The 25175-nt window shown below is 37.4% G+C and overlaps 1 protein-coding gene across 1 annotated transcript in view; it reads right to left on the reverse strand.

The window, feature by feature from the left end:
- The window catches only part of LOC108389803 (testis anion transporter 1), an 83570-nt gene that overhangs the window by 56071 nt on the left and 2324 nt on the right, over positions 1-25175 (reverse strand). Inside the window, 4 exon segments of the mRNA XM_073224614.1 lie at positions 2865-3046; positions 4496-4612; positions 16655-16794; positions 21796-21982. Coding sequence (XP_073080715.1) covers positions 2865-3046; positions 4496-4612; positions 16655-16794; positions 21796-21980 — 624 coding nt within the window. The 5' untranslated portion in view covers positions 21981-21982.

Genomic DNA, 25175 nt, shown 5'->3' on the forward strand with positions numbered 1-25175 from the left:
CCTTTAAGACTTCCAAAAAGCACTCTCCAAAGCAAAACAACAACAGCAACAATGAGAGAGGGAACAGAAAAAAAAAAAAAAAGGAAAAACATGCGATTTTTTTTTTTTTCCTCAGGTGCCAGTCCCAGGCACCCGCTCACTGGTCCTGCTGCCGTGCCTCCCTAGCAACGGGGTCCCTGTCCCTTTAAGGCTTCCAAAAAGCACTCGCCAAAAAAAAAAAAAAACCACTCCGGTTTCTTTCCATCCGCCGGGAGCCACGGGGAGGGGCGCTTGGGTCCCGCCGGGCCGGGGCTTGAAAGTTACCCCCTTTCGCGAGGCGCTGGGTTCTTGCAGGTGTGGATGTGGTCTGGATGTTGTCCTGTGTCCTCTGGTCTCTATTTTAGGAAGAGTTTTCTTTGTTATATTTTCATAGCTCTATGTGTTTTTGGGAGGAGATTTCCACTGCTCTACTCACACTGCCATCCTGGCTCTGCCCCCTGTGCACTCAATGATTGCTCGGAAAAGATGATTTTAAAAACCTGGATTCCAGCTCAAACTTCTTGGTCTTTGACTCTTATCCTTACCAAGAATGATTAAACTGAATTTATGTTTTCAGGATTATATATATACACACATATATATGTGGAGTATATATCTATAAATAGATGTAAAACTATTTTACATGTATAAGTATATATATTATGTAATATATTTTAAATGTTATATAACAAATGAATAAATATATAAATATATATACACAAGGATTTAAAGAAATGGACACCAAACTATAAACATAAGTTACCTTTGTGGAACAGATTAAAGATTGGCAGCAATACTGTATAATTTATACCTTTTCTATTATTTGAGACTTTTGCATTATTCAGGTCCACCTTTTATAATAAGAAACACAATTAGAAAATTGACAGAGAGAGGGTGAGCCCCAAACCCCTTTAAGATGGTAGGTTAAGAAAACTGGCACAGCTTGTTTTCTGAGGAAGATGAGAAAAGAAACACAAAGCTCTGAAAGCCTTCTATTGTCACCACTTCATCTTCTGATTTACCAGATGCTCTCAGAAAACAAACAAACTTGGAAGAAAAAAATCTTTCAGCTTTAAAATTTTTTTGTTTCAAAGCTTTCTGTTAGCCTGGCACTGTGTCTCCCTTAATCTCCTGCCTTACTGCCCAGCACAGTCACCTACTCAAGTCAGGCCGGTTTGCTTCCTGTCTTTTGGGTGATTGGCTGATTTCCACTTCTGAACTTAAGTATGAACCCCTCTTTTGAGATCTCTACAAATCCATGTCCATCATCTCTTTCAAGAGCTCAAGAAAACTCCCCTTCTTCAGGAGGTGTGGTGATAAGAGCGTGATTCCTGGGGATGGAGAATGTGGCCTCAATCCTGGCTCTGCTGCTCACTGGCTGTGTGAGTTTGGATAAGTTAACTAAACTTCCTGAGCCTCGTTTCTTCATCCATAAAATGTGACTAGTACTCAACACACAGTGTTTTGTATGGATTATATTACATAACACATGGAAAACACTTTCGAAAAAATCTCGAATCTGAAATTAGTAACAGATGCAAATATATATTGCTCATTTTTCAAGCCATCCCTTCCTTCTACCTTGAAATGGCAAATATCTATAATTAACTGCAGAACTCTTTCTTGTCCAGTTGTGAGGTGGCATCAGAGTTAACATAATTTTCTAGGCAGCCACTGTCAACCAATCAGAGTTGGCCTGTGACATGAAAGTTATCTGCCATTCTTACAGAAAGCAAGAACTAAATGTTCAATGAATGAAAGAACGGCTCAATAAATGGTAGTTTCCTTCACAGACAACTTCAACCCAATGAAAAGTACATTCCTTCATATTCTTTTGACCCTGAACTCCTCACTTCTATTAATATGAATTTGCACTTTAAGATTCTCTAGAGCACAGATTCTGGAGGTAGACAACCCTGAGCCTGACTCCCAGTTTGGGATCTTGGGGCTCTGTGACTTTGGGCAATTCACTTGATCTTTTTATATCTTTGTTTCCTTAAAATAAGGAACATGGTAATAACTACCCTCATACTGGAGATTGCTGTGAGGATCAAATGAGATAATACAAGTGCTTTGAACAGTCACTAGCACATAGCAATAAGTGTTAGCTATTAACTAGTTAAGATTTCTTTTTTTTAATTTTTTATTTTAGATTATTGTGGATTAATATGCAATTCTAAGAAACAATACCCAGAGATCTGTTACTTCTTTACCCAGTTGTTCCCCATTGTAACATCTTGCAAATAGTACAATAACACATTTAGGATACTGACATCCATACAGCCACAATACAAAATAATCCCATCACCACATGCCTCTCACCTCCCATCACCACCCCCAACCCCTTCCCCCTACCTGCATCCCTACCCTTAACCCATGGCAACAACTAATCTCTTCTCCATTTCTGTAACTTTGACGCTTCAAGAATTTTGCACAAATGGAATCATCAGCATGTAAACTTTCCTGTTCAATTTCATTCATTTTTTCTCTTCATTATTTCCTTATACTTTATTGGGGTGGGGTTTAATTTGCTCTTGTTTTTCTAGCTCTTGAGGGGGAACTTATATGACTGAGACTTTTTGTTTCTTCTACTATATATTTTAGTGCTATAAATTTCCCTCTCAGCACCACTTTAACTGTGTCCCACAAACTGGTATGTTTTATTTTCATTTACTTCAATGTATTTTTTTTAATTTCCTTTTTGACCTATAGATTATTTATAATTATATTGTTTAGTATCCAAATATCAGGAGATATTAACTGTTATCACATTACTAAGTTTTACTCCACTGCGGTCAGCGAATACATTGATTTCTTCTTCAGGGGTTCGGAGAGTCAGATCCTACCTGAATAATTCCTGTCAGGAAAGTTGTGGATGCCACCACGCTCAAGGATTTGTTACAGGCCTCAGAGAAGAAGGGGCTAGAAAAATCATCCGTGGTGAACGTTCCCAGTACCAGGCGGCCACCGTTGAATGGGTGCAACCTCAGGACATTGATCATCAGAGCACTCACAAGGAAGAAGGAGCCTGTGAAAGAGGATGTTTAGGCAGAAGGTGAGGTTTTAACTCCAGGTGAACTAACAGATATTGACAAAAGCAAGGTAGAGTCTGACATTATTTTGTCCCTGATCTGAAGAACTTTTCTTATTTGAACATGGTCACTGAGACGTAAGAAAGAGTAGGGAAAGGACTCTGGCTCTACATACTGTGAACTCCTCATAGACTTTAGATCTTGGTGGTCCAGATATTAACCCCTTTGTATAATGAGAACGTGGACTGGGATTCAAAGAGAAATTGACTGGAAATGTGGATCAGTAGGGTTCAGCTGCTGTGCCTGCTCTTAGAGATGGTGAAAAGGAGATGGTGGTGGAAGGACTGAGAAAACAAAGCTAATAAATAATAATAAGGAAAATAATAGCTAAGACTTATAAAGGATGTACTAGGTGCAAAATGATACTGAGTTAAATCTGTTTCAAATAGATTCATTTAGTCCTTCCTCATTTCAACATACTCACATACAGAAGCAAAGGCAAATCTTACCATTAAATTACTTAACAGAAACAAACCTCTAATAGTCCTTATTATCAGTTTTTGGAAATGATTGTGATGTGGCCTGGGAACTTGGAAATATGGGGACAAAATTGATCTCTCAATATTGAAACATAAAATCAACACATAATAGTAAAGATATGTGATAAGTGTCATTAAAAAGGCGGAGTAGCACTCCATATCTAGAAGAATGGGACAGTAACTGGACTAAATACAAACATACATCTGGAGAAAGAGTGTGTCAGACAAAATGGTCAATGTTGATTATATGGTCAGTTGTTCAGTAGGGAAGCCCAGAAGGCACCTCACTGAGTGAATGTTGGCAGTCCTTTCCAAGACCGAGGGCATCTTGTGGTTTGATTTCTATGCAGGTATACCTGGGTGAAATAAATGTGCAGATTATGTGAGCTTTAACTAGTTTGGTCATCGTAATAGTCATTTCTAATTATAAATTAGGAGACGAACTTTCGACTCAGGGAAGGAAAGTGTTTATCCTGTGGAGTGCTTTACTAGGAGAGTATTTTCTTATTGTAAATTGCTAAGCTGACATGATTATTATAAATCAGGCCTATGGAGTTTAGTTATTATGGGTCTGGCTGAACGATGGCAAATTTGTTTCTCCATTTTCTGGCTTGAGGGCAGTCAGATTCCAATGTACAGTAATTTCACCAAGGGAAGTACCTCTGTCCTTTAATTTCTTTGGGAAACAGCTTGCTGTCCTGTTTTTCTGGTGGTGACATTCATAATAACACAACTTGAAGTGTTCGATTTATAAAATCTGCACACTACCCCTATGCATAGAATGTCTGTCTTCTGCCTCCATTCTTTCTACCTTGGAACAGAGCTTTAATTTGGGTTCCTTAGCAATAAGCAAATGATTGAGGTGGAGACTTCATCCACCTCCTGTGGTTCCAATGCTCAACTCACCAATGGACATTTGATGGCATGATCCAAAAATTACATAAATTACTGAAGAACAGAAGGCTGCATAAGAGACACTGAGAGGAGGAATCAGTTGCCTTGCCAGCAAACTATACATCAGGACTGAAAAGCAAAATAATTTAAGTAAGAAAAGTTAGGCTGGCTTTTAAAAGTCACCTTAAATAAAAACTATAAAGAATATTTAAAATAAAAATGATCCATGTCTACACCTGCCTGAGTGTGGTAATAGTATCCCTTGGCATACAGCCATTAATTAGTATGTTTTATTTATTTTCTCCTTTAATACCTAGCTTCTCTTCCACATGCTTTCACACCTTAATTCTAAATCTTAGGCTTACCCGCCTTTCATTTCAAAGTCCTCATGCTAATCATGGAAAGCAAATATCACAGCAATGAGACCTCCAATCCCAACAGCACAGAAGCAGCCCCACTCCAACCCCAGTCTACTACCCAAAGGCCCTGGGAATCCTCCAGGCCTGGACATAAATCTGGAGAGCAAGGCAAGAATCACACCGACTGACTTGACTCCAAGCTGGTATGTGCTCTCTGTCCTCCACATGCCAGTCACTCCAGTCTCTTCCTTCAGCATCTTCTTCAATACTTACTTTTTTCTAAGGAACACCATGAGAATTTGGAAGTCTTGAAGCAAATAGATTAAGATGCACGGTACCACCCTTTTGTGTCTGAAGCCCACAGCTCCTGCCCTGAGGGCCTCTCTTCAACTTATACCAGTGTGCTCACCTGAATTCAGTTATGAGTCCAGTGAGCCAATTTATTGTCTTAGACAAGCAAGGCTCTTTTTTATGGAAAAGTTCAAAGCTATGCAAACACAGAGTATAATGAACTCTCATGTACCCATCACCAACTTCAATGATGTCCCAGTCTTGTTTCATCTATGTCCCTACTCCTCTTCCATTCCGTATTATTTTGAAACAAATCTGACATTAAATCACTTCATCTGTACATATTTCAGTACATGTCTTTAAAAGAAGACCTTCTTTAAATTTAACTACAATATCATCATCATATCTAAGAAATTAATAATGGTTGTATAACATTATCAAAGATCTGGTCAATGTTCTATAGCATCTTACTATGCTGACGAACAGTGATTACAATGGGGTTGTTGGGGGGACTTGATAATACGGGTCAATGCTGAAACCACAATGTTGCTCATGTGAAACCTGCATAAGATTGTATATCAATGATGCCTTAATTTAAAAAAAGATCCGGTCAATATTCAAATTTCCCTGCTCATTTTATAAATGGTTGTTGTGGTACAGGGCTCCCAAGATGATCTGTAGTCGCTGATTGGTATTTGTGCTCTTGTGTGATCCCTACCCTATAAGTGTGGGATGAATATAGTAACTTGCTTTTAATAAATAGACTACAACAAAAATAATAGGATGTCACTTTTGGGATTAGATTGCAAGAAGACTGTGGTTCTTGTCTTGGTTGTTCTTGGGCTTCTCTATGTCTTTCACTCTGGTCATCAGCTACCAAGGGTTTGTGACCTACACAATCATACAGAGTTCTGGGCTCAGAAGGCTCCACACTAGTGCCCTTTTCTGACCATCTTGAAATTCTGAATAAGTTTTGAGCTAGGGGCTCTGCATTATCATTTACACTGGGTCCCACATACGTATTAGGTCCTGCCAGCTGCCACGTTGCAAGAACACTCAAAGAGCCCAAGGAGAGGTTTACATGGTGAGCAGCGCAGGCCTGCCAGCAATCACAGGAGTCACGAGCCCAGAAGCTGATCCTCCAACCTCAGCACAGCCTTGAGATGACTGACAGCTTGACTAAAACCTCATGAGAAACATTGAGCCGCAGGTATGGTGGTTTGGGTGTGATCTTTAAAAAAAATTATGTGCTATCGTATGTTATACTTTCTTTTACAGTCTTTGTGTTTATGTCAGGACTCAGATAAGGCCCTCACATTGGTTAACATGTCTTTTAAGTCTTATAATTTACAGGTTCTCCTTCCACATTTTTTTCCTAAACAAGGCTTCCACTGATTGCAAGGAACAGAAAACCTGCTCAAAGTAGCATAAGCAAAGTCGGAAATTTATTAAGAGTACAAACAGCTTTTGGGCCTCATCAGAAACTGGAACTGGCACTAAAAAGGCCTCAGGACCCAAGGCGTCTAGCTCCCCGTTCTCTTCGTCTCCAGGCTTGCATGGCTCCTGTCTTTATTTCCAGATTGTAGCTACTATGAGCAATACTGCTCTGAGTATTCTTTTACATGTCTCCTGGTATATGGATGTATAAATTCCTCAAGATTATATCCCCCAAAACATAGCTGTTGGGGAATTTACCAGAAAATGCCAAACTGTTTTCCAAATGGCTGTACAATTTACACTCCCACAAACATTGTATGACAGTTCCCATTATCCACAACTGCATTAGCACATGATACTGTCAGATTTTTTATTTTAGTGTGTATGAGTTAGTGTGTAAATCACTTCAGTTTTCACTTTATTGATAACTGATAATGTTGATCAATCTCACTGAATTGTTTCCTTCAAGATTTGTGGACACATACATGCATAATATAAATTATAGATTTGAGTCATTTTATGGTGTCTTTGAATAAACTGAAGTTCTTAACTTTTACTTAATTCAGTTTCTCAGTCTTTTCCTTTTAGGCTGGTGCTTTTTAGTCTTGTTTGGGAAATCATTTTCTACCTCAAGATCATGAAGATATTCTTCTGTATTACTCCAAAAAAATCTTCATTGTTTTACCTTTCACATTTCGGCCTTTACCAAGAACAGATTTTTGTGTATGGTGTGAGGTAGTGGTCTAAAAATTGTTTTTTTCATTTAAGTGTCCAATTATTTGACATTATTTATTAAAAACTCTGATATAAGCCATGCAACTTATATATGGGTGACTAATTTCTTATTGGCCTAGTTGTCTATCTCTGCAATACCACACTGTTTCAATTACTTTTTATAGTAATTACCTTAGTAATAGTTTTGATAATTTAGTAATCCCTACTTTTATTGTAAAATACAGCATACATGAAGTACATTAAAATAGATATTAAGCTTGATAAATATTTATAAAATAAATACTGTGTTGGACCACTAGGTCTCTGATCACAACTACATCTCTTCCCACAAAGGAATTTATTATTTTGACTTGTTTTTGCTTTTCTTTATAGTTTTACCACTAGTGTATATATCTCTAGCAATACAGATACCACTTTTGAACTTTGTATTAATGGCGTTAAACTGTATGCTAAATTTTTATTTCTGCTTCTTTTGCTAAATGTTACATATACAGGCATACTTTGTTTCACTGTGCTTTATTGCACTTCACAGATACTGCATTTTTCACAAATTAAAGGACTGTGGCGACCTGGCACTGAGGCTGTCTATTGACACCATTTTCCCAACAGTATTTGCTTACTTTGTGTCTCTGTGTCACATTTTGGTAATTCTTGAAATATTTCAAACATTTCCCATTATTATTATGTTTGCTGTGGTGGTCTGTGATCAGTGATCTCTGATGTTACTATTGTAATTGTTCTGGGGTGTCACAAACCATATCCATATAAGATGGTGAACTTAATTGATAAGTGTCTGTGTTCTGACAGCCTGACAAAATGGCTATTCCCTTATCTCTCTCCCTCTCTTTAGGCCTCTCCCTTCCTCAAACCGAACAATATTGAAATTAGGCCAATTAGTAACCCAACAATGGCCTCCACGTGTTTGAGCAAAAAGGAAGAGTTGCACACTTTAAACCAAAAGTTAGAAATGATTAAGCTTAGTGAGGAAGGCATTTCAAAAACCAAGATAGGCCAAAAGCTCCTGTGCGAAATGGTCGGGCAAGCTGTGAGTGCAAAAGAAAAACTCTGGAAGTAAATTAAAACTGCTACTCCAGTGAACATACAAATGAAAAGAAAGCAAAGCAGCCTTATTGCTGTAATGGAGTAAGCGTGAGTGGTCTGGACGGAAGATCAAACCAGTCACAACATTCCCTTAAGCCAAAGCCTAATCCAGAGCAAGACCCTCACTCTCGTGAATTCTATAAAGGCTGAGAGAGGTGAGGAAGCTGCAGAAGAAAGGTTGAAAGCCTGCAGAAGTTGGTTCATGAGGTTTAAGGAAAGAAGCTGTTTCTATAACATCAAGGTGGACGGTAAAGCAGCAAGTGATGTAGAAGCTGTAGCAAGTTATCTAGAAGATCTAGCTAAGATAATTAATGAAGGGGGCTACACTAAATAACAGATTTTCAATGTAGACAAAACAGCTTTATATTGGAGGAAGATGTCATCTAGGAGGACAGGAGAGAAGAGGAGTCAATGCCTGTTTTCAAAAGTTTCAAAAGACAGTCTGACTCTTTTGGTAAGGGCTAATGCAGGTGGTGACCAAGTTGAAGCCAGTGCTCATTGACCATTCTGAAAATCCTAAGAATTATGTGAAATCTACTCTGCCTAGATGATAGCACATCTGTTTATAAAATGGCTTACTGAATATTTTAAGCCCATTGGTGAAACTTACTGCTCAGAAAAAAAAATTCCTTTCAATATGTTACTACTCATTAACAATGCACCTGGTCACCCAAGAGCTCTGATGGAGATGGACAACAAAATTAATGTTTTCATGCCTGCTAATACAACATTCATTGTGCAGACCATAGATCTAAGAGTAACTACTTTCAAGTCTTATTTAAGAAATACGTTCATAAAGTTATAGCTGCCATAGATAGTGATTCCATTGATGGATCTGGGAAAAGTGAATTGAAAACCCTCTGAAAAGGATTCATCATTCGAGATTCTTTAAGAACTTCAATGATTCATGGGAAGAGGTCAAAATATCAATATTAACAAGTTTGGAAGTGGATTACAACCTTCATGGCTGACTTTGACGGGCTCAATACTTCAGCGGAGGAAGTAACTGCAGATGTGGTGGAAATAGCAACAGAACTAGAATTAGAAGTGGGGCCTGAGGATGTGATTGAACTGCTGCATCTCATCAAACTAGAACGGATGACGAGTTAGCTGCTGCATATGGATGACAAAGAAAGTGGTTTCTTGAGATGGAATCTCCTTTTGGTAAAGATGCTGTGAAGATGGTTGAAATAACAATAAAGGATTTAGATATTCCATAAACATAGTTGATAAAGCGACAGCAGAGTTTGAGAGGATTGACTGATTTTGAAGGTTTTTACTGTAGATAAAATGCTATCAAACAGCATCTCCTGTTCAGAGAAATCATTCATGAAAGGAAGAGTCAAATGGGGTGGCAAACTTCACTGTTGTCCCATATTAAGAAATTGCCACAACCACCCCAACCGTTAGCACCCACCACCCTGATCAGTCAGGAGCCATCAACACTGAGGCAAGACCCTCCACCAGCAAAAGGATTACACCAGCAAAAAGATTACAACAAGCTGAAAGCTCAGGTGCCAAAAAAAGCTAATGCCTTTTTTAGGAATAAAGCATTTTAAAATTAAGCTATGTACAGTTTTAAAGGGATAATGCTATTGCACACTTAATAGACTCTTAATATTGGGTAAATGTGACTTTTATATACTCTGGAAAAAAAGAAATTCATTTGACTAGCTTTATTGTGATACTTGCTTTATTGTGGTGGTCTGGAACAGAAAACACAGAATCTCTGAGGTAAGCCTGTATAAGGGTCCTCCATATTGTGGTGAGTTGCTTGAGATTGCCTATTTTTTGTGTATTCCAATATATGCATATTTATTTATTCCTTCTACTTTTGATGGACATTACCTTAAACAATATAGCTTTATATTAAGTCTTGATAGCTGGAGGAGCAAGTCTTTCCATGTTGTTCTTGTTCAAAAGAATTTGACTGTTAGTTTTTTGCACTTATACATGCATTTTAGAATGTGCTTATAATGTTCCATTAAAAAATTCTGTTGGGATTCACACTGATATTGTAATGAATCTATAAATCTATTTTGAGAGAACTGAGATCTTTAAATATTGAGTATTCTAACCCATGAATACATTATCATTCAATTAGTTTAGGGCCTCAGTAATATTAGTAAAATGTAATTGCTCTAAGGAGGTCCTGGATACCTTAGTTTCATTACAACTTATTTCATATTTTTTATGCTTTGGTAAATGGTATCTTTTAAAAAAATTTCATTTCCTGCTTCCTCTAAGTATATAGGAACACAATTTATTTTTATACACTGATCTTGTATCCAGCAACCTTGGATTGAATAAAATCTTATTAATTATATTAATTTATCTGTAGATTCTTTTGAATTCTCTACACAAAATAATCAACATCTATGAATAATGAAACTTTATTTCTACCTTTATAATCTTCATGCCTTGTATTTATTTTTCTTGCCTTAATACACTATTAATTCCAACATATTGAATAGACCTTGCTTACCTTTGATAAGCAATATGTAGCATGAAGAGGAAGTCTTTTGAAATGTAGGATTTCAGGTAATTCACCAACATAGAGAACTACTTGGTAGTTCTGAGAACCAGAACTAATTTACCAACATAGAGAACTACTTGGTAGGCTGAGAACTAAGTTGTCTAGTCTCTGTTAAACTTAGGCTGTGGAGAAATAGAGGGAAACCAAGTTTCCAAATTTCCAACACCTTAGACATTTAAAAAATTTTGAATTAATTTTAGAGTTACAGACAAGTTACGAAAATAATAGTTTCCTTATATCCCTTACCTAGTTTTCCCTAATGTTAACATTTTATATAATCATAGCATATTATCAGAATATGGAAATTGATAATAGGAATGAACTAAACAAGAGACTTTATTTGAATCCCTTCAGTTTTCCCACAAATTTCCTTTTTCTGTTCCAAGATTCTATGCAGAATCCTACCTTCCATTTAGTTGTTATTTCTCCTTAGTCCTGCAATCTGTAATAGTCCCTTAGTCTTTACTTGTTAGTTCTTGACTTTGACACTTTGGAAGAGTACTAATAGACTGGTTGTTTTGTAACTATTTTGTATTTGTTTGTATATAGAATACTGTAGAATATTACAGCAATGATGTCCTTCGTAGTGTATCTTATCACAAGATTTATTATCTCCATATGTCTTACTACTGGTGATGATATAGCATTGATCACTCGTTTAAGGTGGTTTCTCCCAGGTTCTCTACTGTAAAGTATTGGAGCAGTTAATAAATATCTTCAGGAAGATATTTGGAAACTGCAAATCCTATTGCATAGTTTGGAAACTTTCACCCACTAATTTTAACATCTTCAGTGGATTGTATCTATAAGAATTAAATTACTGTGGTGTTTCCCTAATGCTGATTTTCTATTTTCTTTTATATTTATGAGTTGGAACTTTACTGTAAGGTAGATCTAGCACCTTTTTTATGTCTTCACCATGTAGTACTTTTGTTTCATTTGAAGAAAATGATTAAGTTGTTAGATCTGCCTATTCAAATGTAAGGAATAATTTTGAATTATTTACACTAGAAATTATTTCATTATTCACACTACTTAAAATAGCACACCATTCCTTAGTCAGTTAGCAACAGTGCTTAGATTTATTAATTCATATAGTTATATAATTACTGTTAATCAACAAACATTTTGAGTACCTACTACATGCTGGAGACTATGCTATATGCCAGGTGTACTGATACATCTGAATGTCATTTTTATTTTGTTACCAAATTACACTGATGACTTGATAATTTAGCAATGGGATGTCCTCAAATTGTGACCATAAATGAAGGAACTCTGTTAAAAGTGGGAGTCAGTAGAGGACTCACGGTTAAAGCATCAGCGCCAAGAGTTCAGGTCAATCATTTCAGCACCACAAGAATGCTCTAGAGACTTTGATACTTTCCTAGAAGTGAATGTATGCACACAGATGGATCATTTTGATATGTAGCTGCCACATGGAAATTGTAAAAGATACTCCTTTAATCTGGGAACACAAGGCTAGTTCAATATTTGGAAATTAATCAATGCAGTCAACCATATTAACAGCCGAAAGAGAAAAATCGTATGATCATATCCATATGTGCTGAGTAAAAGCATTTGACAAAATACAACATCTGCTAATGATAACTCTCAAACAGATGGAAACTCCCCCCACCTAATAAATGGCACCTATAAAAACCCTACAGCTAACATCATACTTAATGGTAAAATATTAAATGCTTTCCCCACAAGATCAAGAAGAAGGCAGGATTGTCTATTCTCACCACTCTTATTCAATAGGACTGGAGGTTTCAGCTGTACAATAAACAAGAAAAAGTCATAAAACCCATTTATATTAGAAAGAAAGAAACACACTATCCTTATTCACAGATGACATGATTATCATGTAGTACACCCCAGGGAATCTACAAGATTCTTAGAACTAATAAGTGAGTTACAGAATACAAGCTGAATGCACAAAAACCAATCATATGTCTATATGCAAACAATGAACAATTGGAAACCAAAATGTTTTTAATTGCTATATACAGTATCTCCTCCAAAATGATCTGTATGCTGAAAACTACAAAGATGATGAAAGAAATCAAAGGCCTAAATAAATGGAGAGCCATACTGTGATGATGGATTGAAATCAACATAATAAAGATCAATTTTCCCCAAAGTGATCTATCGATTTAATATAACAAATGTCAAAATCTCAGTAAGACTTTTTGTAGATATAGAGAAGGTGATTCTAAAATTTATATGGAAAAGATAAAACAATTTAAAAAAAAACAAAATTTCCAATGTTTTACTTAAAATACTATCCAATTTTGAGACTCTTTATAAAAGATTACAATAAGCAAGACATGACCTTGGCAAAGGGATAACCTCATGGATCAGGGGAACAGAATAAAGAGAGTTCAGAAATAGACCCACAAAAATATGGCTATTTGATCTTTGCCAAAAGGGTAAGAACAATTCAATGGATAATAGCCTTCCTTAAAAATGATGTTGATGATGCAATAAAAAATAAACTTTGACCTAAATTGCACATCTTATATAAAGATTAACTCAAAATGGATCATAGAGCTAAATGTAAAACATAAAACTGTAAGAATTTTAGGAAAAAACATAGGAGAAAATCTTTGTGACCTGGAGTTTAGGTGAAGAATTCTTATGTATGATAGGAAAAGCACAATCCATAAAAGGAAAAAAAAATTGATAAATGGGACTTCACCAAAATTAAAACCTTTTGCTTTATCAAAATCTTTTGCTTGTCAGGGCCAGAGACACTGTCAAGAAAATGAAAAGATAAGCATCAGACTAAGAGAAAATAGTTACAAGTCACAAATCTGATAAAGGACTTGCATCCAGAATATATAAAATATTCCCCCAAATTAACAATAAGAAAAAAAACTTCCAGTTAGAAAGTAGGCTAAGGACTTGAGCAGGCACTTCACCAAAGAGATATGAGGATAGCAGATAAGGACGTGAAGAGATGTTCAACCTCATTAGCCATTAGGAAAATGAAAATTGAAACCATGATAAGATACCACTGCACACATCTCCTAAATGGCTAAAATAAAGGATACTAGAAACTAGAACTCAGCAAAATTAAACATTTTAAATTTTCCTCTGTAAATACTCTGGTAAGAGGATGAAAAGGCTACAGACTGGGAGAAAATATTTGTAAAACACAGAAGACAAAGGATTAATATCTAGAATATACAAATAACTCAAAATTCAACAGTAAAATGAAAACAATCCAATTAGAATAACAGCAAAAGACAAGAAGAGCCATTTCACTAAAATATATAGATAGAAAATTAGCATATGAAAAGACAGTAAACATCATTACCCATTAGAGAAATGCAAACTGAAACCACAGTGAGATCTCACCAGGCACTTACTAGAATGTCTAACATAAAAAGTAGTGACACCACCAAATGCTTGTGAGGATGCAGAGCAACTGGATCACTCATAGATTGCCGGTAGGAATGTAAAATGATGCAACCACTCTGGAAAACAGCCTGGCAGTTCTTAAAAAAAACTAAACATGCAATACTACATAATCCAACAATTGCACTCCTGGACATTTATCCCAGAGAAATGGAAGACTGTGTTCACTAACCTACACACAAATGTTCATAGCAGTTATTTTTGTAGTAGTCCCAAAGTGCAAACGATCCAGATGTCCTTCAAGGGTGAATGTTTAAACAAACTGTGGTGCATCCACACCATGGAATACTACTCAGCAATAAAAAGGAATAAACTATTGATATACCAACAACCTAGATGAGTCTCCAGAGAATCATGATGAATTAAAAAAAGTCCCCAAAGGTATATATTGTATGACTCCATTTATATGACTTTCTTGAAATGACAACATTACAGAAATGAAGACCAGATTAGTGGTTGCTATAGATTAAGGAGGGTATGGGGAGTGGGGAGAGGCAGGTGGGGATGACTGAAAGGGCAACACAAAGGATCCTTGTGGTAATGGGAATATCCTGTATCTTGTATCGATGTTAATATCCTGGTTGTAAGATTAAACTACAGTTTTGCAAGATGTTACCATTGGGAAGTAGGTAAAGGACACAAGGAATCTCTCTGTAGTTTCTTGTAAATGCATGTTAATCTGTAGTTATCTCAAAATGGAAAGTTTAATTGAAAAATACTGACAATATTAAGTGCTGACAAGGGTGTGGAGGAACTAGAATTCTCATACATTGCCAGTGGGAATGTAAAATGGTAGGTACAGTCCCTCTGGAAAAAAGTTTGGTAGATTCTTATGAAGTTAAACATACACTTACCATATACCAACAATACGACTCCGGTGTATTTACGTTAGGGAAATTAAAACTATGTTCACACAAAATCCTGTATGTGAGTATTCATAGCAACTTTGTGATAGCCAAAAACTGGAATCAAAATGTCCACCAATGAATGGATAAACAAACTGTGGTACAGCTGTACAATGGTATTACTCAGCAATAAAAAGGAACAAACTTGATGCATATAGCAACGTGAATTAATTTCAAAGACATAATGCTGAATTAAGGAAGCCAGCCTTCTAAAGTTACAGTCTGAGTCCATTCATAGAAGACAGAACGATGGGGACGGGCCAGGTGTTAGAGGTCAGGGGAGGATGTGACTACAAAGGGACGGCCCAAGAGAGTTCTAGGGCTGAGGCAACTGTTATGTATCTTGAATGTGGCAGTGTTTACACAAATCTGGACATGTGTTCAAATTCATAGAACTATATACCAAAGGGGGGAAAAAAGTCAATTATACTGTAAAGCAATTAATTTATCTTTTAAAAAGCAATTCCTTTTCTCCAGCTAACAGTCCTGTGCCACAGTGGCATCATAGGTACTGCCTGCCCCTGTGGTTGGCCTCTTTTGTGGTTTGTATGACCTGTACAATCACAAGTCTCAATCCTGCCTAGAAGAATAGAGGAATAGAGGTGTTCAGACTTTGTAGGGAACTGTGAGCTACTGTGAGAAAAGGATCAACACAATCTCTTTCTCTGTGGATAAATTTGATCTTGGGTTAACTTTCTAGCTCTTTTCCTCTGGAAACCTGATACCTGTGGAATGTCAGTTGTGTTACTAGCCAACACTAGTTGTTGTAAAAATGAGCTCGACTAGTATACTCTGTACCAGGAAGACTGTGAACAAAGATAAATACCCAGGGGGAAGCTCTAGCTTTGAGCTCTCTGACCACAGTGACTCTTGTAACTGGGCATGTTGGCTGTGGGACTCTGGAAGCAACAGTTGTGGTAATTACAAGAGATGTTGGTTTCTATTTGGGAAATGAAGCTTCTAAAGCTCAGAGAGCTCCCATACTTATTTGTGTGGTCTTGTTGTCTTATATCCTAACTGCCACTTGGAAGACCAAAGAGTAGCCCCTGAACTGCTCCGTGTGTGACTTGCTGAAGAGATGCTTGCATGCCGTTTCCTTTCCTTCACCTTTCTAAGTAAAACCAATGGTAAGTGAGGTCTGTTGTAGTCATGTGACTATGAAAAATGACCATGAGTAGGCATTGCAAGTACTCCCAAAAGAATTCAGAAACTAAACTGAGTCTTTTGGAACCACCTTGGAAGAGTTAGAAATTTGGCAGGTAGGGGACCAAGTGATAATGATGTGAATAGAATTCACACAGCACAAGTGATTTTTACTCTGGGCAAGTGGACAAGGTCTAATATATTGCCTATAGGTGAAAAGGCTTAGAATCTTCCTTACCTAGGGGAACTTGCACAATGCCAACACTTACACCAGCAAGTAAGTCTCCAAGGAGCCACTCCTTGCATTGATACAAACACATCCATTCTAGGAAGGGAAAGATCATAAGCATGCATCTTAGGAACTTGTGCCACGAGCAGCTGTGAGAAAGAAAAACAGACTTGATTAGGTTCTCCAAAGAAAAGCCCACATAGTCAGGGAAAAGCACAGTGTACACTTCTTCTTCCCATATAGCAGCACTTTTGACATTTTGATATATTGGAGTGGAGGATTCTTTGTTGGTGGCGGCCCATGCAGGATGTTTAATAGCAGCCCTGTCTCTACTCATTAGATGCCAGTAGCACCCCTTCCCCAAGTTGTGACAACCCAAAGAGTCACCAGACATTGCCAACTAAATTGGCTCTAGTTGAGAACCACTGCCATTATATGACAAGAACTAAGTCCAGTGTACAAATCAGGTCTGTGTTTCTACAGGATGTTTGGAAAGAATTAAACTTACACATTTCCCAGTAAGAAAATGGGTCTGTTCCTGCTTTCTCTTGATAAGGACAGTTTTTTGAGATGTGATATTGGTGGGTGGTGGGGCAGTTAGCACATTCACATAGTTCCCATATACTAAAATTTTTACCGAACATTAATTCTATGTGGTTTTGGCCTATAAGTTGTAGTAATCTGTAGAAAATATAAAATATGTTCTATATTCCACTTTAAGGAGATAGCCATGGAAAGAAAAAGAAAAGATGAAAAACAATAAAATAAGGCTTTATTATCCTTTAACTTGGTAGATCTCAATCAGAAGCAGTTTTGTTTCCCAGGAGCATGTAACAATGTCTGGAGACATTTTTGGTTGTCACAGCTGGGTGAAAGGGTACTACTTGCATCTAACAAGTAGAGACCAGGGCAGTTGCAGACCCCCCTACAATGTATAGGACAGCCCCATACAGGAAACAATTTTCTGACCAAAACATCAGTGATCCTGACCTTGAGAAAACCTTTTGATCATCTAAAACAGCAGAAACATCACAAATCAATCAACACTAATATGTTTTTAAATTGTGTTTTGCTGTTTACATTTTAGTATGGGCTGAAAGCAAAGAGTCTGAAGATTTTTTCTCATATGAACTGTAGTTGGATATTTGACAATAGCAGTAAATATAATGTGAGTGTGTGCAAGGCTGAAATGTGTCCTCAGAAAAGAATTTTGCATATGTTTGACTCACACAACTATGAGTGCTACTATCTCTAAGGGAACGAAGGCCAAGTAAGTGTAAATGATTTTGCCAAGGTCAGAGTAGTAAATGTGGGCAGAGCTGGGGCTAGAAACCAGGGCTTCTGATTCCTAGTTCAGTGTTCCATCCACTCTATTACTGCCACAATGACTATTGACCGCTGTTAAAGTCTGCTCGGGAGGCAGGAGCAAGACCATTGGCTTGGAAGGAAGGCCACATTGCTATTTTTGTGAGCGCCCTCGTGTGTTAGGCAGGTGCGCAGAGTGTGATTTCCAGTTATGGCCCTCTCTAGGGGAGGGGAGAGCATGGCATTGGGAAGAGATGTTCTTTCATCTGGTCCGGTCTCCCCTTCCCTCCACGTGCCACCATCGGCAGTCTTCAAAGCTCTTCAGCGTGGCAAAAATTACAGTGGACAAGGAATGATGAGGATCTAAGACTGAAAGGAATCAAGGGAGGAGTCAGAGGGATGGAAATTGAAGCCAGTGGGGGAACAACACAAGCATTTTGATGAATCTAGATTTTAGTTAAGGCATCTTAAAAGCGAGGCACTTAAGAGTCAATGGGAAAACAGGAGATTTTGACAAGAAAGGGAGTGTTTGCTGTTGCTACCTAAAAGGGACAAAATGAGGAAAGAGACGAATGAGGTTTTCTGCAGAAAGGAAGAGATGGAGTTAAAAGTTTTTTTTGTTTCTACAAAAAAAAAATCCCCTTTTTATAGGGTGGTTTCGATTTACTAAGTGCTTTAGAAGTGCTCTTTTAAATCCTCACAATCACCTTATGAGGTAGGTGTTGATATCATCCACATTTGACAGATGAAGAAACTGAGGCACAGTAGGACTGGATAGCTTACCTAAGGCCACTCAATTGGGAAGCAGCAGAACTGATTTAAAACCAGGCAATCTGGCTTCTGAGTCTTGCTCCTGACCACAGTGCTGTGTTACCTTTCAAGTTAAAATTCAGACGCGGATGTAACCATGTTTTAGAAATAAGGAGTAAGAACTGCTGCAAAAGTCCATGAGGCAGAAGGGGTCAGACTTAAGAGGGTAAGGATAAGGCAGGTGGAGGGAAATTAGGCAGAAATTTCTTTGGTAGCACCTATTTATAATGAGATATATAAGTCAGGAGAAAACTATCCTTTGTAGAGACAAAGCCCATGTGACCCTCAAATATCCTCTTTGACATATGACCTCTGACCCGTCCGAAGCAGGAAAATGAGAGTGTGACGTAGGACTCGGGAGGGACATCCAAGACCCCAACTTGCAAAAGGCAGGATATGGACAAAGCAGAATGCCTCAGAGAGAGGAAGGTCTGCAGGAGGGCCGTGTGGAGGCCTTCTTCACTGGTCAGCCAACACATGCCAGTTGTGGGTGATAGATCAAGAGACCAGAGGGACTAGCAAATCCAGAGTTGAGTGAGGACAACTTGAGCAATTAGGATTAATATTATGATGTAGGTTACAAGGGATTCTTAATCTGAGGTCTATGAACCCCCAGGGGGTCTGAAGATAGAATTCGCAGAGGTATGTGAACTTAGGAAAAATTATATCTTTATTTTTACTAACCTCTGAACTGAAATTTAGCATTTCCTTCACTGATGAACACTGACAACAAACCACAGTAGTCTCAGCAGAACTTGGCATTGTCACCAATAGAAATCACAAATATTTTCATATTACATTAAAATTGCTACAGATATCCTAAAATATCATTTATATTCATCACTACTTGAAATTATGGTAGTTATTAGACCCATATTATTAAATAATATAAATTTATTATTTTCTTATTTTGTTAACTACATTTCAATATACCTGGTGTCTTTTATGATCCTATGTATTTTATGCATTACAAAAAATTCTGGCCAAGACCATTGAATTGTGAAAGAACAGTCTATTCTACAATCGTGCTGGGAAAATGGTTGCATGGAAAGAATTAATTCAGATCATTACTTCACATCATAAACAAAATTAACTCAAAATGGATCAAGAATCTAAATTTACGAGCTATAACTATAAAACTTTTAGAAAAACAAAGGGGAAAATCTTCATGATCTTGGATTTCACAATAGTTTCTTAAATATGACACCACTCACAGGCAACAAAAGAAAAAATAGGTAAACTGTATTTCATTAAAATTAAAAACTGTTGCACACCAAAGGACACTAGCAACAGACTGAAAGATAAGTTACAGAATGGGAGAAAATATTTGCAAATCATATATCTGATAAGTGTTCAGTATCCAGAATATATCAAGAATTCCTACAAGTCAACTAGAAAAAGATAAACAACTAATTTTAAAGAGGGCAAGAAGTAGATATTTCTTCAAAGAAGATACACAAATGACCAATATGCACATGAAAAGATGCTTATCATATTTAGTTATTAGCGGAATTGCAAAAAAAAAAATCCCAAACACAGTGAGATACCACTTCATATCTCCTAGGACAGCTATAATAAAAAAATGGAAAATAACAAATGTTCTAGAGGATATGGAGAAATTGGAACAGCTGCATATTGGTGGTATGAATGTACAAGGGTGTAGCCACTTTGAAAAAGTTTGGAAGTTCCTCAAAAAGTTAAACGGAGAAATACCTATGATCCAACAATTCCATTTCCAGGTGTATATACTTAAAATAATTGAAAACAGGGACTCAAACAGATAACACCCTCTGCCAGTATTCACGGCTGCATTAATCACAGTAGCCAAAAGGTGGAAACAATCCAAGTGTCCATCAACAGATGAATAGGTAAACAAAATGTGATATGAACATGCAATAGAGTATCATCAGCTATAAAATGAAACGAAGTATTGATCCATGCTACATGGAAGAACCTTGAAAACATTATGCTAAAATGAAATAAACCAGACATAAAAGACAAAAACTGTATGACTCCACTTCAATGAAATATTTAGAATAGGCAATTTATAGAGACAGAAAGTAGAAGGGAAGTTACTAAGGGATGGGTGAGGGGAAACTGGGGAGTTATTGCTTAATGGGTACACAGTTTCTGTTTGGAGTGATGAAAAAGGTTTGGAAACAGAATGTGGGGATGGTTGCACAATATAATGAATGTCATTAATGCTGTTGATTTATAAAACTTAAAAATGGTTGAAATGACCAATTTTATGTATAAACATCTTACCACAATAAAAAAAGTAAAAAAGGAAATTCTGAAAAGAGGTTCATCAATGTTACCAGACTGCTAAAAGGTTCACAGCACAAAAAAACAGGTTAAGAGCCTCTGAACTGTAGGACCTACATAGTCACACCGTCAGAGGTGGTGAGTTCTGCATTGATTACTACGAGTACTATGTTGACGTGGCTGGATATCAGGTTAGGAGGATCTCATTCTGCTTCCATTCATTAGTCCCCCATTGTTGATATTTGTGTTGTTAGGAGACTGGTAATGGTGGTTAATCAAACAAGGTACTTATTAAATAATACCATCCCTAGATGCTATGGGGGGCATCCAAGATCTTTATGCCCAAGAAGCTTACTGACAAGAAGGCATCATTCTGCTAATAAGTCAGACAGAGAAAGACAAATACCATATGCTCTCACTTATATGTGGAAGCTAAAAAAACAAAACAAATGTACAAACAAACAAAACAGAAATAAACTCATAAACACAGAGAACAGACTGGTGGCTGCTGTAGGGGAGCAGGGTGGGTGGGCAAAATAGGTGAAGACAATAAAGAGGTACAAACTTCCAATTTGAAAAAAAAAAGGTGCTACAAGACAAACCACATAAAAAACTCACACCAACAACAACTGAAGAGAAATTACATAGTAAACTAAGGATTCTGATGACAGGAATTCAGAGGAGGAAGACAGAAGTAGGCACCAAAGGGGTCAGGTAGGGCTTTGGTGTTGCCAGTTTGGTGGCAGCTGAGTGATCTCGCACACACGCGCCGGCACTGCACATGGTGGCTCAAGGTAGTGATGTCGAAGTCCAGGTTCCTAGAGGAAATGGTCTTCCTTCTGTGTTGCTGTTGAAAGGTCTCCTCATTGTTCACATCTCGCTTAACATCATATGTAAAAGAATTTTGCCCGTATTTAGAGCTAAAACCCTGGATGCTCCTCTCCGGTTGCATCATTCCTGGATGTGTGGGAAAAGATCAGAAAACAAATCTAGATCCTCAGCACATTCTTATGGAAAAAAAATCCTAGTTTTGCATAATAAATTGCAGTTTTTGTCATGCACTGTACAATTTTATACTAAAAACCACCCTATAAAGAATGCACAGTATATATTATAATTTTCCAAATGGAGAAACCAAAGCCCAGAAATCTAAACAGCTTAATTTAAAACTTCTGTTTTATAATTAGAGTCAGGACTAGAACTGAAGTGTCCTGCTAGGAAGCCTAGTTTTCTTCATATTCAATTACATTTCTTGGGAAATGACAGAGAAAAAAGTCAGTAGAATCACCAATTTTCACTGCAAATGCTAAGGTTTAGGTGGTCAGTACAGTGTCTTTTAACTCCTTCTCTATCTAAAATAGCACCCATCATTATCCTTTTACCGTTGCCTTTTCTTCATAGCACTTGAAAGCACTTGATTCAGTATTTTTCTGTCCATTGTCTTCTGTCTTAAGCTAAAACGTGAACCCAAGAGGCAGGACTTTGTCAGTGGCTGTATCTCCAGGGCCCAGAACAGCACCTGCTGCTCATCAGGCCCTCAACAAATATTTCTTGAGTGACTGTCAAGTATCCCATTAATGGCATCATGCTGCAGCAGAGAAAGCATGGCGCAGGGTGTCAGAATACTGGAGTTCTGGCCCTGGCTTCTTTCTAACTCACTAGATAATGGGGGGCAAGTGTCTTAGACCCGAGTTTCTGCTTCCTTGTCCATAAAAGGACATGAATGGGCCATGATCTCTAAGGGGCACATGAAGCTTTCAAAATCCATATTGTCCTGCTCTTTCAAGAGAATGAGAAGGAGGAGTTACTGGGGATGGATCCATCTCCAGGCGAAAGTAGGACCATTCTTGATGATCTGTGTTTCTGAATAATAAAAAAGGCATAAACTCAAATTCTCCCACATAAATGTGAAAAAATGTATATATAGCTATATCACATAGCAATAAAACATATAGATAAACACTCAAATTATGCAGATTACACAAATAGTTCTTTTACAGGTGAGGCTGCAAACAAATTTAATATATCAGCAACTTCGTTCACCTTCAGAAGAGCACGTATCATCATCAACATTTATAGAGCATTTCTCATATACCAAGCATTGCACTAGATTTTTTTCATGAGCTATTTCATTTAATTTCCACCACAATCCTAGTACTATTATTATCCCTTCTTTACAGGGAATAAAACTGAGGTTTTTCAAAAAGCTAAGTAATTGGGCCACAGTTATATATTGTATTTTTACCCTCAAAGCACTGGGTAGCAGTAGTGGGCTATACACTGCCTATGAACCAAAGGTCACAAATTCAATAATGAAGTGAGAATGTGTTTGGGGAAAACAGGCAGATGGAAGAGGTATTGTACAGTGTATCACTCAAGAGAATTAGTATTTCACTTCTTTTACAGAAGAACTGTACATTAAAACATAAGTAATATTTTTCCCTTTCTTTCCCCCACCCATAGGAATATTGATCCAATCTTCCTTACTCTTCCCATGTAATCTTACAAGAAACTTCCATTACTAAACGATACCTGTTCCTCACAACGAAAAGAGCATGATTAACTTGTTAATTATATTGAGATCATAAAAATTGCTGTCTGAGGTTAGATCCAAGGATTAGCATCCAGCATTTTCTTTCTGAAAGCGGCACTAAGGCAGGGTTGGCATGGAGCAGGCAACATATGAACATCAAAGCCCTGTGGGAGCAGCGGGACTGGCGAAGGCAGGAGCAGCTACTCTTTTCTAGCAATTGTTGCCGTGGGTCATGTGGGCCTCATCATGACCAGATCTGCTCTGTTCCAAGAGAAGCCATAATTCTAGATTCTTATGTGAAATCTTCTGACTTTTAAATGTTGCCAGTCACTTTACCTATTTTGAAAAACACAGTACATATCTAACAAAACACTTCTGCAGGCCAGATTCAGTCTGCGGACCACTAGCGTGTGACCTCTGTACCAAGGCCCTTGTTGTTGAAAACAAAATATACTCATCTCCTCCCATCGCAAATTGTAGTTGATCCCCCAAGAATTTCTCTAAGTCTTTCAAAGCTAAAATACTTATATTTCCTGTTGGCACACCCTTTGGAAGTACTATATCCCATTAGTTCACTTATGGAAAGCAATATTTCATTTTATTGTCTTCACTCTTCATCACTGACAGTTTAAGAGGTGGACCGTCTACTAGACTAAGATTTGGTAAGTTTGTTCACTCTTATTTTCACAGTTTTTCTGTCATACACATTTTTTATTTGTTTCTAACTGAAGGAAGCTATTTCACCCAATATGGTCAATTAATTTAGTGTTCCACAAAGAGTGCTGAATTCTAAGTGCTCTGGGCATACAGAAGAACAAAGACTCAATAATTTGGGAGAATAGAAACACCAAAATTTAGTGCTGTAAGAGTGCAGAAGTGGGAAAGACAGGAATTAACATTTATTACTGCCCTGATATATGGCAGATGCTGCACATATATTATCTCAAGAGAGGTACTATTTGCCTGATAATCATTATACTAATTTTACTGATGAGTTTAGTGAGTTCCTCAGATTCATACAACAATTAAATAGCAGAGCCAGAATTTGAACCTGGTCTTTCTTACTCCAAAATAGAGATGCCATATCTGAATGCCATGTGACATCCTACAGAGTGGGATTAATAATCTTAACCTAGAGGAAGGAGGAAGGCCTCATGGGGAAGATGTGATTTGACCTCTACTTTGTCTAAATTGGGGGTAGAAGGAAGTATAAGTTATTTCCAGAAGAGAACAGGATAAAATTAGAGATAATATAGGGCAAGTAATTCAAAAGAACTGAGTAAAGTCAGTAGTGAGCTCACAAAAGGAGATTGAGGCCTATCCTGAAAGTTCTCGAATGCTGGGTTGAACCTGGACTTTTCAGCTATTTAAAATGTTTAAGCAGGAGTGGTGACATGCAGAGATGTGCATTGGGAAGACAAATTGTGTCAGTGGTATGGTCTAGAGCTGTGCAATCCAGTATGGTAGCCACTGGCAACTGTGGGTACTTAAACTGAACATAATTAAAATTAAATAAAATGAAAAATTCAGTTCCTAGGTTGTACTAGCTACATTTCAAGTGCTCAGCAGCCACACGTGGCAGGGGCTGCTTTAGCGGCAGCACAAGTATGAAGCATT

This window comes from Manis javanica, chromosome 16 (assembly GCF_040802235.1).
Source record: "Manis javanica isolate MJ-LG chromosome 16, MJ_LKY, whole genome shotgun sequence".
Classification (NCBI taxonomy): domain Eukaryota; kingdom Metazoa; phylum Chordata; class Mammalia; order Pholidota; family Manidae; genus Manis; species Manis javanica.